The 19,083-nt window shown below is 41.2% G+C and overlaps 2 protein-coding genes across 3 annotated transcripts in view; one reads left to right on the forward strand and one right to left on the reverse strand.

Annotated features, from left to right (window-relative positions):
- INPP5F (inositol polyphosphate-5-phosphatase F) overlaps positions 1–5,861 on the forward strand; it is a 79,881-nt gene extending 74,020 nt beyond the window's left edge. The window contains exons 19-20 of the mRNA XM_054984112.1: positions 2,393–2,480; positions 3,331–5,861. Coding sequence (XP_054840087.1) covers positions 2,393–2,480; positions 3,331–4,489 — 1,247 coding nt within the window. The 3' untranslated portion in view covers positions 4,490–5,861. The remainder of the gene's footprint in view (positions 1–2,392; positions 2,481–3,330) is intronic.
- Positions 5,862–5,908: 47 nt separating this feature from the next.
- The window catches only part of MCMBP (minichromosome maintenance complex binding protein), a 31,658-nt gene continuing 18,483 nt past the window's right edge, over positions 5,909–19,083 (reverse strand). Inside the window, exons 11-16 of one of the 2 annotated variants that reach the window (XM_054984115.1) lie at positions 18,035–18,152; positions 17,081–17,246; positions 13,750–13,883; positions 13,070–13,234; positions 11,315–11,403; positions 5,909–7,019 (exon numbers count right to left, since the gene is read on the reverse strand). In XM_054984115.1, the coding sequence (XP_054840090.1) occupies positions 6,893–7,019; positions 11,315–11,403; positions 13,070–13,234; positions 13,750–13,883; positions 17,081–17,246; positions 18,035–18,152 (799 nt within the window). In that variant the 3' untranslated portion in view covers positions 5,909–6,892. The remainder of the gene's footprint in view (positions 7,020–11,314; positions 11,404–13,069; positions 13,235–13,749; positions 13,884–17,080; positions 17,247–18,034; positions 18,153–19,083) is intronic. The other variant, XM_054984116.1, reaches the window with a different exon arrangement.

The following is a 19,083-nucleotide window of genomic DNA, read 5'->3' on the forward strand; positions in this document are numbered from 1 at the left end:
ATCAGTTTCCAGATCCATACTCCTGACACTCTTGAGGCAATTGAGACAATAGCTGTAGCCTTAATGGTCACGGCCTTGTGAGCTCTTGTTAGCATGGCCTCTCTCCTCTTGTCTAAGTGGTCTCTGACTGATCCTTACCCATCTTCTGACCAGAGCCCAGATGACTGAAGTGTAGCCACTGGAGTTTCCATCGCAGGTACCTGCAACAACTCATAACAAAGAAAGGTAGTGAGTACAGTTTGTTTCGTTTCGGGACCAACTTTGGGGATTATTAATTGGTATATGGTTTAGACCACTCAGCCTTGAACCTTCTCCCCAAATATTCTGGAAATGGAAGGACCTTTTCTGAGGAACCTTCACTAGGAAGAGACTCTTGTTACCCTGGGCTGGATTTGGTATTCCCAGTCTAAGGGACCTACTCCCCCAAAGGTAATTTCTACCGCTCTAAGGCTGAGAATGTCTTAGATAGTAAATACTGGTAGACCTCAGATTCAGACAGCTGGGCTGACTGTTCTGGTAGGGATATTTCCTCCTCTTACACATCTGAAGGAATTCATCCTTCTCCTTGTCATTACAGACTCTATCTGAGGGCGATCCCCTTGCTCTGTGGGGATCCCTGACTGATAAACATTACAAACTGCCTTATTCTGACTCAGACCATCGGTCAGTGTTATCTCCTCAGACTGGCAGCAGGTCACCAGGGTCTCAGGAAGAGGTTTTCCCCCTCATCTACCTGATCTTTTAAACTGGAGTTACTGGGGAACAAACCTGGATCCTTTGCATACAAAGCAGAAGCTCTTCCACAGAGCTACAGCCTTACTCAAGGAGGGAGGAGGAGGTAGACACCACACCACTATTTCCTCCCTCCTGGTTAGTCTTAAGAGTTAAAAGGTTCAAAGACACCAGCAAATTTTCACCCTTTATACATTACCCATCAGACAAGGAAAGGCAGGGCTAGATCCTGTTGTAAAAGCAGGGCTAAATCCAAAGGGGAAAGGCCTGCTGTAAAATCTTCAGCCAGGAGATTGGCATGGGCACATTCACATGGTGCCAGGGCTGAGGAGATTCCTGGAATCTTTATAGGGCCAAGGTGCTTCTGACTGGCAAAGTGACAGGATTTCCTCCCTCATAGTCAGTCTAATTGCTGACAGGAATTCTGGAGGTAACACGCTCAGGGAAACACTTACGTGGCCCTCCTGGGCTTGTCGGCTGGAGCTCTGGGTGTCTGGATTATGTTTCAGCCGTGTCTCTCCTACCAGGAGATTGGCAAGCGCGTCTTCGAGATTAGGCGGGAAGTCACTTATCGCGTTGTTTCCCGCCAGAATTGAGCTCTGCCAGGTGGTGCTGTTCTCAGCTGGCTGACTGAGGCACGCTGTTTTAACAAGCTCCCTCTGTGGAAGATGGGGCTGTTGAGAGGCCTGTGTGTCTTCCAAGGCCATTTCCTCGCCGGGGAACCCATACAGCCTCAGAGGCACGCTGGTGCTGGCTGGGCCTGTTTCCGCCGCCGGTAGGACGGCTCCGTGGGAACAGCCCAAATTCTCCTCCATGAAGCTTTCCTCAGAGTCCGATTACTCTCTAGAGACCATATTGTCCTCTTCTTTCTTTGGCAAGAGGAGTAAAAGAAGAGGAAATGGGAGGAGAGTAAAGTAATGAAGTACGTAAGGATTAAGGTAAAGAATGGTTTGAGGAAGGAGAAAGATAAGAGAGAGAGAGAGAGAGAGAGAGAGAGAGAGAGAGAGAGAGAAGGCAGCAGAGCTAGTCTGCTGAAGAACTGCTCTCCCTGGAGGCAGGAACAGAACTGAAGACAGGGTGGTCCCACAGGGTAGACATGAAGAGGAAGAAAGTTAGTTCCTGCCTCCCTGATTGGATGGTGGGAATCACCCAATATGTCTTCCGCCTCAGAGGGAGAAAAAGTATTCTCAGTAGTATGTGCATGTTTTAGTTGTCAGATTCTAAACATTTTGTTTACTTTTAGCAGTAGCTTTTGGTTAATCTCTAATAGTTTTTAAACAAAAAATCTTTGTAGATCCATTCATTTAAATATGCCATAGCAATATTCAGTTCTGATTTATTAAAGTTGACTTTATACTCTAAGCTGTTCCTAAATAAATGACATTTGTAAATATTTTTGATAGTCTGTAGGGTTCTGTTAAAGAGCAACATTGTTATGATTTTAACATGTATTTCCCCAGGTTTTTAATTCATATTCCTTAGAATTATGAGTTTTGTTGATAGTATATGCAAGGAGAGAAGGAGTGTAATATTGTTGAGTACTTGATAGCTTAAATTTTTGAGACATGAGCATTTTTAAGTAGATTTTTAAAAATTAACTTTTGTAAACATGTAACAAAAATATACTCAGGGATGTGACAAGCTACTAATTGTATTTTAGACACTCTTCAGTGCATTGCAGAGATGCTGCGAATTACTAAACAAGCCATGGGAGCAGACTTACTCATTGTTGAGCGAAAACTGGAGAGGTAAGTTCATGGTTTTCCCCCCCTTTCCTAGAATTGTCAAAGCCCCAAATCATCTGGGATATAATACTTGTATTGGCTGCTTGTACCAGTTGTCAGTTGAACTGATATTAGCAACTAGGGGTTTCTGAGCTGGTGAGCAGATCACTGCTCAATAGATTGAGCAGTGATTTGCAAAGTCCTTGGTTCCTTTGTCATGAACTCATTCAGTGGACTTTCCCCTCTCATTCTTGACATTCCACATCTGCAATATGCTAGTTTACCCTACAGGGGTGTTGTAAAGATTAAAAGGCTGTTTTTGTATTGAGTGCTTTGGATAATGAAAGTACTATATACATTTGTATTATTAATAGCCGCCTTTTATTATTTTTCCAAGTGGTGCTCTGTCATTTAGTGGTTTTTCACTATACCTAAAGTCTGTGCATTAAGATAGTTTCCTGTAATGAGTTGTGCCCTTCAAGTACATTCCTTACAAATGCTAAATCTGAGGACCTGTAGTATGAATTAGATTGTCTTCCTTAGCTGTGGTATTGTTGCTTCTGCTTCTTCTTTTAGGATGTGGGGTGGGGAAGAAGAGACTTTAGAACTTCTTCACATAAATGTTTCACAAAAGTTGGGAAAGCAAGTCTTGGAGCAGTTGCCTTGGTATGATATTCTGTTTTGCAGTGGGTTCAGAGTTTGATGAAGGAATACAGCCTTCAGAGCCCAGCTACAGTGCTTGAGTGCTTATGCCTCATTAAAAAAAAGTTCCTTAATAATAGAATATATTGTCTGCATGTTAATTGAGATGTTGGCAGTAGATCTGCTTGAATATGTGTAGCAGAGCAAGTGATTTATCTTTTTAATTTTGCAGAAAGACCAGTAAACCCCATGAAGACATTATTGGCATTAGATCCCAGAACAGAGGCTCCCTGGCCCAGGGGAAGAATTATTTAATGAGCAAGTTCTCCTCTCTTAATCAGAAAGTGAAGCAAACCAAATCTAATGTAAATATCAGCAATCTTAGAAAGCTGGGAAACTTTACCAAGCCTGAAGTGAAAGTAAATTTTTTAAAGCCCAATCTGAAAGTAAATCTTTGGAAATCAGACAGTAGCCTGGAAACCATGGAAAACCCCATGATTGATACTAAAGTCTGTGCAGAATCGGACATTGAAATCTCTTCAGATAATGACTCATTCCATTCAGACGATTTCCTTACAAATTCTAAATCTGATGAGGACCAGCAGTTTGTTGACTCCCTAGATAATCTGGGCCAGATTGATTACGTCCTGCCTAGCTGTGGTATCATTGCTTCTGCTCCTCGTCTAAGCAGTCGGTCCCAGTCTATAAGCAGTGCTGACATCAATATTAGCATTACTGTTCCTTCAGAAATCCACATCGAACAGTGTGGAGACCAATCTAACAGATCTAAATTTGAAGACCAAGCACTTCAGGAAACTCCATCCAATGAGGATGCTGCAGTGGAGTTTGCTAAGCCAATTGATGCATATTGCCACCGATTTGTACAAGATGCTCAAAATAAGATGACCAGTGCTTCAGAAATTGATGTCAGATCTCAAGAGTCCCATCAGGAAATGATTCACATTAATAATTCTAAGAGAATGGACCCTTGCTTCGGAAAAACCAAAGAGATTCCTTCTAGACCATCTAAACTAGATGTCCCACTTAAAGAGCCAGGCTCACAGTTCTTAGTGGGTGAACAGATTAATTCTCCTAGGCCTCGTAATAACCCAGGCTCTGCATCTAGTGTTCTGGAGACTGAAGCAGGGTTTTGTATGACCCCTTCACCAGCAGAGAACAATGGCAGCAGAGTAGTCTCTCCCTTTGCAAAGATCCGCAGCTCCATGGTTCAGGTGGCTAATATTACACAAGCTGGTTTGACCCAAGGAATTAACTTTGCGGTAGCTAAAGTCCAGAAGAGCCCTGCAGACCCAGAATCTGTAAATGAGATTCAGCAAAATGAACTGAGAGAAATGTTTACACAGTGTCAGACACGAATAATTCAAATCTAGTGACTGAGCTTTTCTAGTTCAGTTGTGTAAATTTGTTAAACAAAGGTAACAAAAGCCCTTGAGAGAACTGACTGCCATTGACTATTGGTATCAAAACTACCAATAACTATGTTTACAGAAAAGCTTGACATAGAGAGAATTGAATTCTGAACTGGTTTCAGAACTATTGAATGGTACCTGTGCTGGTGAAAGTAAATCCTGCTGAATGAGTAGTTCATACACCAGTGGTTGATGTGCATGTTAGTTTGAGTGATCAGTTGCACAGTTATCTTTTTTTGAGACCAGGTTTGATGGGTCTTCTGATTTCTGTACAGTATTTATACTGAGGACCTGGTACTGAATACCTGTTACCTTACTAATCTTGCACTGTACCAGTGAAATATTTTACTCACAGATGACATTCTATTTATTTTTCAGATTTTTTTTTAATGTAAGATTTTGTGTTCCTCAATGTTCTAGTTGCATTCCTAAAGAAGTGGTCTTTGAAGATAAGTATGCATACTAGGGGTTTACTTCTTCCTACCTCCTTTAACTTACTTCTATGGTATCTTGGTGCAATCTAATATAGTAATGTGCAAAAACTTGGAGTGCAGCTACTGAAAAGGTTTTTCTTTTTAAAAAAATCTCATCTGGTGTGTCTTCTGTTTAATGAACCTAGCTCCCTGCTGTTGACCAAAACCTTTTGAGGAAATACAAGGGTCTTGTCTTAATAAATAAATGAATGTCAAGTATATTCGAGACATTAGAATATTGTCTAAACCTAAGCACCAAAAATACTGATATTTAAAAACCAGATTAATCTAAAGGGTTTCAGAGCAGTTAAAGTAGTTATAATACATTGTGAGATCATGTCAGCCTTTGTTATAATACTGGTAGCGAATGAACCTGTACTTAATGTTTGTCCTGGGATTCTAAGTTGAATGTGCTGGGAAACGTATTCCCTCACTGCATACTCGTATATCTCAGAACAGTCTTGTGGATGATGTTCTATAGTAGAATGTAGCAGCAGGAACATTGGATTCTGCTATCTTGTGCTTCATAGCCTTAGTAGTCCTCCACTTCAGAGCCAGGATCTCTGTATGTTAGTACATGTGTACTATAGCTAGGCTGCACGTGATGTTCTAAGCAGTTAACAAGTGTCATAATGATAGTACAGTGTCTTTGAACATCTCTAATATAACAGAAGTGATCAACTTAACCTGATTGTCTATTTGTTGGAAGGTTTTGATACTGTTTCCATATTGTTATTTATTTCTTACTTTGTGATGAATGTTTGCTTTTTTTGGAGTGTCTACAAATTTGTGATTATTTAAAATTGTATTGTTTTAATGTGGGAGACATGAGAAATATTTTAATAAAAAATTGAGATACAGGAATTGTTGGACTATTTACTTCTTAATTTTATTGAATGGTGAGACCATGGATATCAGTATTAGCCTGTGATTTTGTTCTCCACTAGAAGAATGAAAAGAGAGGCTTTTCTTGAGAAGTATCTTATGACATCTTGCCATGTTCTTTGCTTTGGAGTTGTCTTTCAGCAGACGACCATACTGCTTTGGCCTTGCTCTTTCAGGAGGCAAGCTGCCAGGTTACTCCTAGTAGATTAAAAGAATTTTAAAGGACTCCCATGGGGAAAAAAAATGGGTTTACTTGCCTTTGGTATGTCTCAAGGTAAATACTGAGGTTGTCACCTAATTGGGTGGGTAACAAATGAGTTAAAATATATTTGCATATTGACTCAATAAAAGCACTGTTTAGAAGATAAATGAATATATTGTAGCAGGTATCTGTGGCACTTCCTTGTGTGGTTCGTGGGGTTTAAATGCTCCTGAGGAGCGGCCGCAGCGGCAAAGGAGGCCGAAAACAGCCTTCCCAACCCTCAAATGGCCATGCAGTGGTGGAAGAGACCAAAAATGGCCTTCCTGCAATTATAGCAAGTTAGAACAGTTACTTGCAATTAAGTTGCCATCAGAGTTTGCAGGAAAAAAATAGCTTGAATCTCACTGTTTAAAGGCAATCCAATTATGAAGCTACAGTAAGTACTACAGGTTATATTTTGAGTCTACAAAGAAAACCAGGATGGATTACCACCATCTTTTAGATTCATGCCCCAGCCTATGAAGACAATACTGGTTCTTTAGTATAATGGTATTTTTGTAGTAAAGTTTAATACCAAACGCTTTCCATTGTTAATGTTCTGTTACAAAACAAGCCCAAACCTTTATGTAATCAGTATTAACCCACTGAACACCATAAACTGTGTTCAAGTTGAAAAAGAACAGCCATAATCAGCTATAATTTTCTGGTACAAATTATCTACAAAATCCAATATAAACAAAAGCTCCTTTAGTGCTAGCTCCATATTGATTAGACTACTCTGGCAGTCATGTAGCTACTGTAGCTTTAGAGTTCATTTCCATTGACAGACTTCTGCTGCTGCAGCCTGGCTTTACGCAGTGTCTCCAATTGCTTTGCCCTTAGCCACCGCTCTCTTGACAATGTTGTCTGTCCAGCGCTGAGTGAAAGGAACCTGTATGCAATAATCATGGTTAAGAGAAGCTTACACAATCACAGTTGCGCTATGACACTCATACCTTACTGTTCAACTAACTTACAGACAACACTTAAGGTATTTTAACTGACAAACTCAAACTAATATACAATTATGAAATTGTACTACAAGCAACAGAACTTGGCTTCTTGCAAGTGGATCCTACATATAGAGTTAATGCATCTATTTAATCTCAAAATACCTAAAGTTCCAGCTTTAGCAAGTTCTCGGTTTGTGAACAACCAGAAATAATCAACTTCAGCATTTAACCTGAGTAGCAAATTCCACCATGGTGATGTCAAATACAAATCTCTGTTAAGGTCTGTATCACAAATCCCCCTGAAAATTAGGACATGGAGAGTTGCTTCAGGAAACAAAGGGGCTCAAATAGGACATAGCATCTTTCACGTATGCTTGCCCTAAGACATTCTAACATTGCAGCTCAATACTACATTTGAAATTAAACTAAGAATGAAAGGCACTGCAGGTTTCTCCACATCCAGCTTTTTCTTGGTTTCCAAAGAAGGGAGCTTTGACACTAGAAAGCTTATACCCTGAACGTCTTGTTGGTGTCTAAGGTGTCACTGGACTCTGTTATTCTTCGACAAGGCAAACTGATTTAAATTGATGTAAAATCACCATGACAAGTAACATTGATATTTAAATAATTTTTCCCATTCTTTGAATACTTAGTTAAGTACATGCATATTTTTTGGTTTTAAACATAAAATCACTTGAAAAGTGAAGGCAGCCTTTATGCAGCTTCAGAGGGTACCCTATATATTTAAATATTACTTTTTAAAAACAAACTTTTCAAGATACCCTGTCAATATTAGGGGTGTGCAAGGCCTGCCTGTTTCGTTAAACCTGATTCGGTTTAAACTGAATCAGGAAACCGTTTCGGTATTCAGGGAATACTGAAACAGCAAGCTGATTCGGGATTCGCATTTCAGCTTGATTCGGCCATTGTTTTTAATGAGAAAACCTCCCAGCTTTCCGGGAGTCTGGGGGGAGCGGCATTTTCTGTCCAAATCACACCAAATGTGGTGGAGACCTTCTCCTAACTCTCCTCTAACTACCCCCCAAGTTTCAGAAAGATTGGACTTTGGGGGGCCAAGTTATGCCCCCCCAAATAAGGTGCCCCCATCTTCCTACACTCTCCATGGTTCTCTATGGGGAAAAACAAGTCATCTTTCTAGGTGGCTTGGGGTGGCATTTTGCATGCAAAATGCCCCCATCCTTCAGGGGCCCATCTCCTACCTGTCCTCCCACCCTCCACCAAGGCCCAAGCTGATCCCACTTTGGGGGGCCATTTTATGCCCCCCCAAAGGTGGTTCTTCTGCCACACCACTTTGTCTTTCTACTGTGGGGAGGGCACAACAGGGCATAAAAGCAGTCTACTACACAAAAATAACTCACTTCACATCAGAGAATCACCCAAACACAATTGCTGTCAAAAACGGTGATGTGAGTTGTGTTATTTTGTGTAGTAGACTGCTTTCATGCCTTTTGGTGTGCCCTCCTACTGTGTAACCTAAAGCAGTTAAAGAAATGAAGTGTTTTTGACAGCAATTGTATTTTGGGTGATTCTTTAATGTGAAGTGAGTTGTTATTTTTTTTTGTAAGATACTGCTGGCATGCCCTTTGGTGTGCCACCCTGCTGTGTTACCTAAAGCTGTTCAAGAAATAAAGTATTTTTGACAAGAAGTGTGTTTTTGTGATTCTCTGATGTTAAGTGAGTTGTGTTATTTTTCTGTGTGGGGGACTGCTGGTGTAATGTGTCACAATGCTTTGCCTACTTGTACTTTGAAAGTGAGAAAATATTTTTTAAAAAACTTTATTCAGTGTGTGCTTGTGTTTTATTCTTTGTTGTGCAGTTGGTTCCCATCATAGGGAACAATGGGGCTGGCTGGCCAGCCATCTCTGTAGGTGGTGGGGGAATTTGGGGGAGGGTGTCTGTGGTTCAGGTGTTCTTTCACAGGGACAAGCTCACACTCAGGAGTGTGCCCACCATTGTGGCACCCCTGGGCTGTGCATAATTGCCCTGGGAAAGAGAGTTTAAAAGTTCCCGTCACAGGGAACAATGGGGGACGGCTGGCCAGCCTGCTCCTGGGGTAGTGGCCGGTGTGGGAATGTTGGGGAGGGTGTCTTTGGGTCAGTGTGGGGCTGTGGGGGGTGGATTTAAAAGGGGGACTGTTCCTGTGGCCATAGATGCCACATTCCGTGGGTTCCTGCTGTGGGAGATTTTCCCATAACAGGAATCAATAGAAAGTGCCTGGCCACAGGACAGGGGAGGTTAGGTTTTTGGGGAGGGTGTGTGTGGTATTTGGCAGTTTGGGTGCAGGTGGACTGTGGCTGTGGCCATTGGCAGCCCCAATCCCATGTGTTTCTACAGTGTGGAAGTCTTCCCCACAGTAGAAAGACAAAGTGGTGTGGCAGATGAACCACCTTTGGGGGGGGATAAAATGGCCCCCCAAAGTGGGATCAGCTTGGGCCTTGGTGGAGGGTGGGAGGACAGGTAGGAGATGGGCCCCTGAAGGTTGGGGGCATTTTGCATGCAAAATGCCACCCCTAGCCAGACAAGCCTCTCTTATTTCCCCCATAGGAAATAATGGAGAAAGGGGAGGCTAAGAGTAGCATCTTTGGGGGGTCATAAAATGGCCCCCCAAAGTGAGATCTGCTTGAGCCTTGGTGGAGGGAGGGAGGACAGGTAGGAGGAGGTCCTCTTAAGTCTGGGGGCATTTTGCATGCAAAATGCCACCCCTAGCCAGACAAGCCTCTCTTATTTCCCCCATAGGGAATAGTGGATTGGAGGTGGATAGGGGCACCTTCTTTGGGAGGCCGTAAAATAGCCCCCGAAAGTGGAATCTGCCTGAAGCTTGGTGGAGGGTGCGAGGACAGGTGGTAGCAAGTCCCCTGAAAGTTGGTTGCATTTTGCTTGCAAAATGCCACCCCAAGCCACCTAGAAAGATTACTTCTTTTTCCCCATAGAGAACCATGGAGACTGTAGGGGGATGGGGGCACCTTGTTTGGGGGGCCATAACTTGGCCCCCCAAAGTCCAATCTTTCTGAAACTTGGGGGGTAGTTAGAGGAGAGTTAGGAGAAGGTCTCCACCACGTTTGGTGTGATTTGGACAGAAAATGCCCCCCCCCCGATTCCCGGAAAGCCAGGAGAAGGTTTTCTCATTGAAAACAATGGCCGAATCGTTTCGGCAATGTGTTTCAGTATTACTGAAATTTTTCGGTATTCAGAAAAAGTTTCGGTAATACTGAAAAAAACTGAAACGGCCCTGATTCAGTATTTTTAACCTAATCAGAATACCAAATTGCACACCGCTAGTCAATATTTTTAGAGCCTGCAGCTTTTTGTAAACAGGTGCTGCTTAACACCATGGTACTTATACACTTTTTCCTGATTAAGTCTGCCCAGCATATCCGAGAAATGCTTTCTCTCATTTTAGTCCAAAGGGTTCCACACTTCCCAGGAGTAAGGGCTGGCAGCGGGCTGAACATCGTATGCCATAAGATTGAACCTGTCCTTGATTATAGGTACCTAGCCAACTGCAGTAGTTATTTGGTATAAAATGGGTCACCAGATGAATTAGTAAGGGACACTTTTAATTACTTCTCAGTATCTACCCCTTCACTACCAAGCTGCAGTATTTTCAAGTATTCAGCAGGTGATGATAAAGATGTTTTCACCACAGTTCTTTTTAAAATGAAAAAAATCTTTTGTAAGGACATAATTTGTGTTAAGAGTTTATTTGCATGATGTTTTGAATTCATATTAAAACAAGTTACTATTGAAAGATAATAATAATAATAACAGCGTTCAATTTTATATACCACCCTTTAGGACAACTTAATGCCCACTCAGAGCGGTTTACAAAGTATGCTGTTATTATCCCCACAACAAACACCCTGTGAGGTGGGTGGGGCTGAGAGAGCTCCAGAGATCTGTGAGTAGCCCAAGGTCACCCACCTGGCTTCAAGTGGAGGAGTGGGGAATCAAACTCGGCTCTCCAGATTAGAGTCCCATGCTCTTAACTACACCAAACTGGCACCAAATTATACTTGAAACTATAAAAGTAGACAATCTGACTTAAATTAAAAACCCAGTTTTTATTTTCATTGCTTCTAGGTGTAATATGCTTCAAGGATGCATATTAACAAGATTAGCAGGTCATGAGTAAAGGATTCTGTGGGCCAATACAAAGAATATGAGCTCTGGGATTGGTAAAATTTCAGAAAATAAAAGCTATAATACTCCTCACCTTGCTATGAGCAGAGTTCTATGGAGGTCATCTGCTGAGATACTCTCAGGGTCATTTTTACGCATTTCCACAAAATCATCTTCTACTGCCTATGAGAGATTGTTTTGGTTAAATCCAAGTAATTTAATTATACTATACAACAAATAAAATCAAATGTGATATTGTTTAGTGAGCCCTAGGCCGTTTTCACACATCTTTAAAATAGTGCAATTTGATGCCATCAGTTTACAAAACGAAGGCAGGCAGTGATGATGGCACTTTCGCAGCATTGCAGCCTTCCATGAGCATTGTGCTATTTTAAAGACATGCAAAAACGGCCCTGATAATGAAGGATTGACAAGTCAATCCTCAAAATATGCACCTGGTGTTGTATTTTTAAATGTTTTCTTCTAACTTGGAATGAACACAGTGCTAACAAACCTACTGAAAACAATAGTTCCTAGCTATAAAAGGGCAAAAAAAAAGACCCTGAGGCCCACTGAAAACAAAAACAGCTTTCCTAACAGCTAGGAAAGGCCAACTCAATGTTACTTAAAATCATACTTCAGTTTTGCTCCATTCAGCCTAGAACCAATCCTCAGGCTCAACCAATTAGATTTGTAAGGCAACATGGCAAATGTTAGCGGTTCCATCAAAAAAACACCTCTGACTGGGGTAAAAGAGGTATATGATTTCCTGCATGCCTGCTTTGGACAGGATGTTCATTTTCTTATTACTTAAGCGGCAAGTTGTGTAACTATTCACAGTGCCACGCAGAAAAAAACAGATGTCTATTGCAAAGTTTCCTGAGGAGCTACCCCTGCTCAAACCACTGGCAATCCACAACTTCTTGGCCTGGGACCTGCACAAGCTACTCAAGTTCCAACACAAGAAACCCTGCAACCTTCTCCATCCCATTTGAATCTTTTCTCTTAAGAGTAGACTTCCTTGTAGGCCATTATCTCACCTAGAAAAGTGTAAGAATACAGCAGCTGGGAATTGTGTACCTTTCACAAACATAGTGAGGCCTCAGAACTAACCCCTCTTTCAATCCAATCATAACCAAACTGCAAAAGATGATCTTGTCTACCTTTTGGCCCAAGTCAGTTTCCCATAAAAACAAATAACACAAATTAGATGTGCATACAGTACTAAAGGACTCTCAGCCAGATTGCAGTATTGTGTATTTCAGATGCCCTATTTATAACTTTTCTGTTATCCCATGGAAAAAGGTACCAAACATCACTATACAGAGATTGCTAAAGGCATACTCATTGTCTAGCAGACATAACATCTCTCATTCTGCTAGGAGAGCTGCCACCTCAGCTGCTTTTCTCCACCAATACCCCTCCATGAGACACTACAAGTGGGACAGCTTTGCCTCAGCTGAAATTATTTTTGGCAGACACACTACTTAGTGCCATCACCAAGGACTCATGTAGGATGACACTTAGATGACACTTAGATTTTAAACATCCCTCACATCCTCAACTGTTGGAGACTGAGACATAGGATTACCTATAAAGCTTTCTTAATACTGACGAAGTGTTCACTGATGGGGGCTCGCTCATTTGTTACACATTACATCCACATTTTGAGTGTTCAAGGTCCTGGACACATTGGGATAGATTGGAATACAAATGGTCATATTCCAAACCTGGCCTATCACTTATTTTTTTTTAGAAAGGAGTCATCTAAAAAGAACAATTTAATCACTAAAGTCATGCATGCTCTATTTGCCCTGTGGATGTTGATTAGGTAGAAAGCTTTCTGTACCTTGGTAACTTCATCAGATATACTATAATCCAGGAGTCTCAGCAGGCTGAGGTAAATCCGGAATTTATTCAGGATGGATGGCAGCACTGCAGTAAGAAGACTGTTCATGTGTTCTTCCATGTTGGGGGGAATTAGCTGTGGCTGTAGGTGCACCTGACAGTCGGACTGAAGAAAGAAACTGCATGGCATCACTTCTCAGTTCACCATTTTCAGTCCCACACTCAAGAGGTGTGGAACTTTAAAGACAAGCAAAAATGTTGGAAAAGCTATCCACTTTGTATCAGCCCTGAGAAAGTATAATTCTTCCAGAGTACTATCTGAAGTACCCTTGTTCTACTTTTTCAGAATCTCACATGTCTATACAAGACAATGTGTGTCTGTGCTGGGTTTGGGGGGGAGACAATAGAAACAGTTACTGTAATTTAGCGTCTGTTCTCTGCAGGAACAAATGACAGCTGTGGATAAAAACCAGAAGTCTTCTAATCTGAGTTAGATCATCGTGGTCCTATATTAAACAATCTATCATCTCTAAAGGGCAGTGTGAAAATAAAGTAAAAATTAATGCTAACAGTCTGCTGAAGCACAAAGCTAGCTGGCCCATCTTTGCAATAGTACATTTTCTCTCTCCATTAAGAAGCTAACACACAGGTAAGGCTTGCTCCAAACAAGCACTGCCATACCGGTAGGAGTGATCTGCCCTCTGAAGTGATGAGGACATTAATGTTGCATGGGAATTCCATCTGGTGGTAACTGAAGTCATAATCCACCTTCTGCCAAGTTATCAGATGGCCCAGCGCTGACACATTGTGTACACCTGTGAACACAACGGAACAAATCCTCTAATGTCTGAATGCAAAGTAATCAGATTTGTAACAAAGCAGTATTTTAAACATCTGGCAGGAATAATTACTCTGCAAAAAGTACTGGCATCCTGATAGAAAGACACGGATATTGCTTCCTCAGAAGCACTCCTGCATGATGTAAAGCCTAACCCTGGATTTGCTCCAATAAGGCTGCAAAGTGGAAAGAGACATTTAAAATGAACAAAGACATGTTTGTAGAGTAAAGAGTATGAGAATAACACTCTGTTCAAGCATGTAACCCGCTCTGTTTAGCATGTTTCCAAGTGGCTCATCAAAAAGATGTCTTTTTTGACAACACCTCAACTACAGTATGTCAACTATGAAGTCCAGCTGTTCCAATTTGTTTCCAGAAGCTTCAAATAGTAACAGAGTAGTCTAAACTAGGAATTTTTCAACTTTTCAACTACATGAATTATTTTTTTCATCCAATCAGGAAAAGTGCCAATATTCAAGAGGCTTCAGTTCCCATTTCTTTGGGCTGGTTCTTCTCCAAGTAATCTCACTGTCCCTCTTCATTCATTTTTACCCCATTTGTATTCAGCTAAAAAGTGTACTGAGGCGTGTGTGCCTGTCAAAAATGCTGCAGCGTTCATTTGCTAGAGTATTAGGTTCTACAGAATTAGTCCTGTCCAGCTGGAAGAGACAGCTGCATAAAAGATTCAAGACTGAGAGAAAGAACAAGTCAATTTTAACTGCAGCATGTCTTTCCTCTGGACTGAAAAAAAGCATTACTATACACTTTTCAATCTTCAAAAGAAAAAACAATACTGCAATAGCAAGATGGCATTAGGCACGATTGCTACTCTATGCTATACCTACAAACATCTGCTTTAAAGAGGACATAAAGTGCCTTAGCACTTAGTACACAGGTGGCAGCAGCTAGCAATGAAGGAGGTCTGCTGTTCTTCCCTCTTTGTTGCTCACCTGTGTACCCACTTTATGTGAGAGTATAGGGTAGCAAAAGTACTGGGTGGGGAGTAGACTAGAACTTTGTTACATCTCTTTTTATGCACTACAACTGTGAGGACAAAAGAGTGACAACGTTATTTTATGATGAGGAAACAAGTCTATAGAATGAATTGAGAAGAAAACCCACTGGTAGAAAAATTAAAATAGCCTTGAGTCCAGTAGCATCTTTAAGACTAACCAACTTTTTTGTAGCATAAGCTTTCGAGAACCACAGTTCTCTGAGAGGTTCTTGAAAGTTTATGCTACAAAAAAGTTGGTTAGTCTTAAAGGTGCTACTGGACTTGTAATGATTTCAAGTATATGTGTGCATGTATCTTTAAATGCTTGGTGAGATAGGTGAAGAGTGGGGGTGAAAGAGAGGGATGAGTGAGTGATATGATTGGTTGATGACTGAGAGTATGGGCGGAGTGAAGGCAGTTGGAGACTGAGAGTGAAGAAAGAACAGTCAATCAAAAGAAAGCAGGCTAGCTGTGTGCTGCCTGAGTAACTTTAAGCACGTCTGTGAGAGAAATATTGAGTCAGAGAAAGAGGCTAACTGTGTGTGAAGCCTTAGAAGAGATCTGTGTGAATGAGTTTAAATGAAGTAACTTTAAGAACTGAGAACTACTTTTATGAAACAGATACGCTTCTTGAAAAAAATAAGTTTATTTTGTTTTGTTATATCCCAGTGTAGCTGTCATTGCTATATCCCATTCCTATCCTCAGGACCACACAGAACTACGAAGGAGCCTAATGCTTAGGAATGTTACCAAAGGGAAAACTTAAATAAAAATCTTGGAATATAATATTCCTGGTGGCAGCAAACTACCCAGAGGGTGTTAAGGGAAAGATTAAAAGAAAAATCTACTCAAAAGAAAGTAAAGGTCATAACAGGACTCTTTACTATTTTGTGACTACAGACAAAGACGGCTAACTCCTCTGGATCTAAAATAGCCTTGACAATCACATGGGAGCCATGAAATAGATACAAGGCAAAACCCCACTAAACTGAAGCTTCATATCAAGCATATTTTTATTTCCGTTTTACTCAATAACTTAAGCCCAGAAACATCAGGATCAAGGCAGAAGTATTATTCACTCAAGTAGGAATTGTCAATACAGTGAACTGAAGACCACTCAATTGATTCAAGAAATGGGTTTAAATGAAAAGCTTTCAAGTTTTCTGGTCCAGGACTTAACGAAATAATCATCTTTTCTCCTCTACAACACTGGCCCACTAGGAACATCCCCAGTGAGCTATATGGAACACGGATGTTTTGCAAAAACAGAGCAACTAGCAAATCATCTTCATTATTACTAACTGCATAATTATACATTTTGTAAAAGAAAGATACCAGCAACACCATAAAAAGAGGAAACAAGGACAATGCTAACTGGAAGTAGAGTAAAGTCATTTTTTTTTTCAAAAGGATTGGGACAAAAGAAAACAAAGGTTATGTTAGTGTGAGAGAGCAGGCATTCATCCCAAGTTACAACTGGTTAGACACACAAGTCAATTAAAGTGATATACTTAGAAGCAAAGCACAGCAAGTGTGAGAAGCAGTCTTGGATGCAGGATTAGGGCCAATGCACCCTTCAATACCTCTCTCTCCAAGAGGCCCTAGCAGGCCTCACTTTAAAGAGGAGAGGGGGTTGAGCACATCCTGGTTATTGTCCTCCCAGATCTCACTCACAGCTAAATTTGACCAAAAGAGTGCAGGAGCCAGTCCTCCCTGGCATATGTCAAGGCCCTTAATGATGATAGCACAAGGCCTCTGCCTGCCCCTCTGCTCTTTTGGTTTCTTGTTCGGGCTGTGCACACTTGCAAGAGGCCTGAGGGAGGAGTGGCCCACCTTTGGGCTCAACTGCTGCCTGGGTCGACCCAGGGCAAAAGTGCCCTATCATCAGTCATCACTGCTACTGCCCGTGCACGCCAGCCTTTCCAGTTCTTGCTGTCAGGACTGACAGAAAAAAGGCCAGAAGTGGCAGCAACCCCCTGAATAGGTACTGGCTCCTTTCTCATGCCACCTGGCTCCTAAGATATGGCTGGGTGTGTTGAGGTTACTCCAAGACACAGGTCAACAGTGAGATAATGCAACAGTAACAACCACCATCATACTTTCTAAATCTAATTATTCCATTTCTGACTCACATGTTTCTAATACAAAATCGAGCATTTGCACAATACTCAAGTACCAACCTCGTGTGTCAAGCTGTCCTTGCTCAAGCAGAGTCTCATCTATGACAAGAGATGTGTTGCTTGCCAGCTGCAGTACTCCACTGACCAAGCGATTTGCTGTGTAATCCTTATGAGGCTTAAGCTGTAAGCAGTTCATGTTCTCTATGGTCATTTGCAGGCGATAGGACTGCCAAGAAAAATGAAAGCGAGTAGTTCTCTGAGCTGTCAACTCTAAAAGATCCCATCCTTGATGCAGCTAGGGCTGCCATATTTCATTAAAGCAAGAAATAGAGCTGCCTGAAACATGGATACAAAATCAAAGTCTAAAGAGCAACCAGAAACAGTTCTATTGAAAATAAAAGCATTAACACAGCATACATCTGGAGATCTATGTTTTATCAGTAACCTTTTAAAATCCCTTAATGATTATGTAATTCCAAGATTAAGGGGTGTTTTTGTTTTTGGTCTATTGGTCCTATGGAGAATTACTCCAGTCTAAACCCACTGAATTCCGTGGATTTAGATTGGATAACTGGGCATAGGAGTGCACTGTAAATCCTGAACACATTTCTAGTCTGTTGTATGTAAATAACATATTATCTTCATGCAGTCTACTATCCTGAACTGGGAGTTGTGATTATTGCAATTACAGTGAGCTTCAGATCAAATTAATGGAAGGCTGGTAGCCTGCTTAAACTGTTTCAATAAACAGCACAGGGCCTTATATTATCCATTCTAAATACACTAAAGCTCCAGCAGTAGCTCGCTAGATTTTAGTAAGCACTGGTTCACGCACATTTTATCATAATCCAATATGCTTCTTAAAAGAATCCTTCAAGGCCAGTCTATAGACCTAAACAAAATACTACAATTATTAAAACAGAGCGAAACTTGCACAAATGGCTGCAATTTAAACATGCCTCCAAACTACTGAACGATCAAATATCCCACAAAGTATATAAATTTCATTCTTACGGCTGGAACAAGTTGCTGAATAATACGGTATAAGTGCTCGGTGAAGGCACTGTTTCTTGGACAACCACTTAAGTTGATAGTGAACTTTCCCAGAGGAAGTACATCTCTTCTTGCATAACTAGATACACAACAGATAAGTTGAGTAACAGAGATAGAGACAGTACTGACAAAAGTTTATGATTTCTCTCTCTCCTATATTTTTGGGAGCCAGCCAGTTATTGCATGTTAGCAGAGTGTTAAATTGTTCTCTTTATCCACAGCTCTGAGAAATAGGTGTTGACATTTATATTTCCAAAGAGGCCACAGCTTCCTGGGCACAGAAAGCTTTTGGGGATAGGGAGAGCTTTCTGTCACAAAGATGGACAGTGATCTCTACCAATGTATATACACAAGAAACTTTGGGCACTGTTACCACATAGTGAACCATACTTGGGCAGCAACTCAACATGGAGCTCTACTGTTTCTCCTCACTGAGCGCTACTGTTGCATAGTGGCTAGGCTGTGAATCAGTACTCTACAGGTTTGAACCCCACTACTGCCATGAGCAAACCAGGTGGCCTTGGGTAAGCCACTCCTCTCAGCCCCAGCTTCTCAGTTGTATTGTGGGGATAGTAACACTGTTCACTACTCTAAGTGAGGCACTAATCTGTCTAGAACAGTGGTATATTACACAGTTATTATTATGCTACAATATTTGTAGTAGTGTGGCAAAAGGCTCCTGATGGGCTATCACAACAACCATACAAAATGAGGCAGAGCTTGGTTTTACAAAAAGTTGCTCATATGCACTTTTTGGAATCCTAGAGGTCTGGTAGCCCAAGAACTCAGCAACAGATTTTGCAGTGGGTTTAATAGCCTCTCCTGGACACCAAAGTAGCATTTCTAAGTTAAAAAGTATGCCACCTGAAGTCAAAACCAATACTCATGTTTAGCAGGAGTTACTACATTAATAGTTATTTGAATGAACTATAATGTAATTGTTCAGGGCACTAACAAAAGACATTTCCCCTTCATTCAAAGTCAAAAGTTTCACCTTTACCCAAGAAAAA

This window comes from Eublepharis macularius, chromosome 6 (genome assembly GCF_028583425.1).
Source record: "Eublepharis macularius isolate TG4126 chromosome 6, MPM_Emac_v1.0, whole genome shotgun sequence".
In the NCBI taxonomy this organism is placed as follows: Eukaryota; Metazoa; Chordata; class Lepidosauria; order Squamata; family Eublepharidae; genus Eublepharis; species Eublepharis macularius.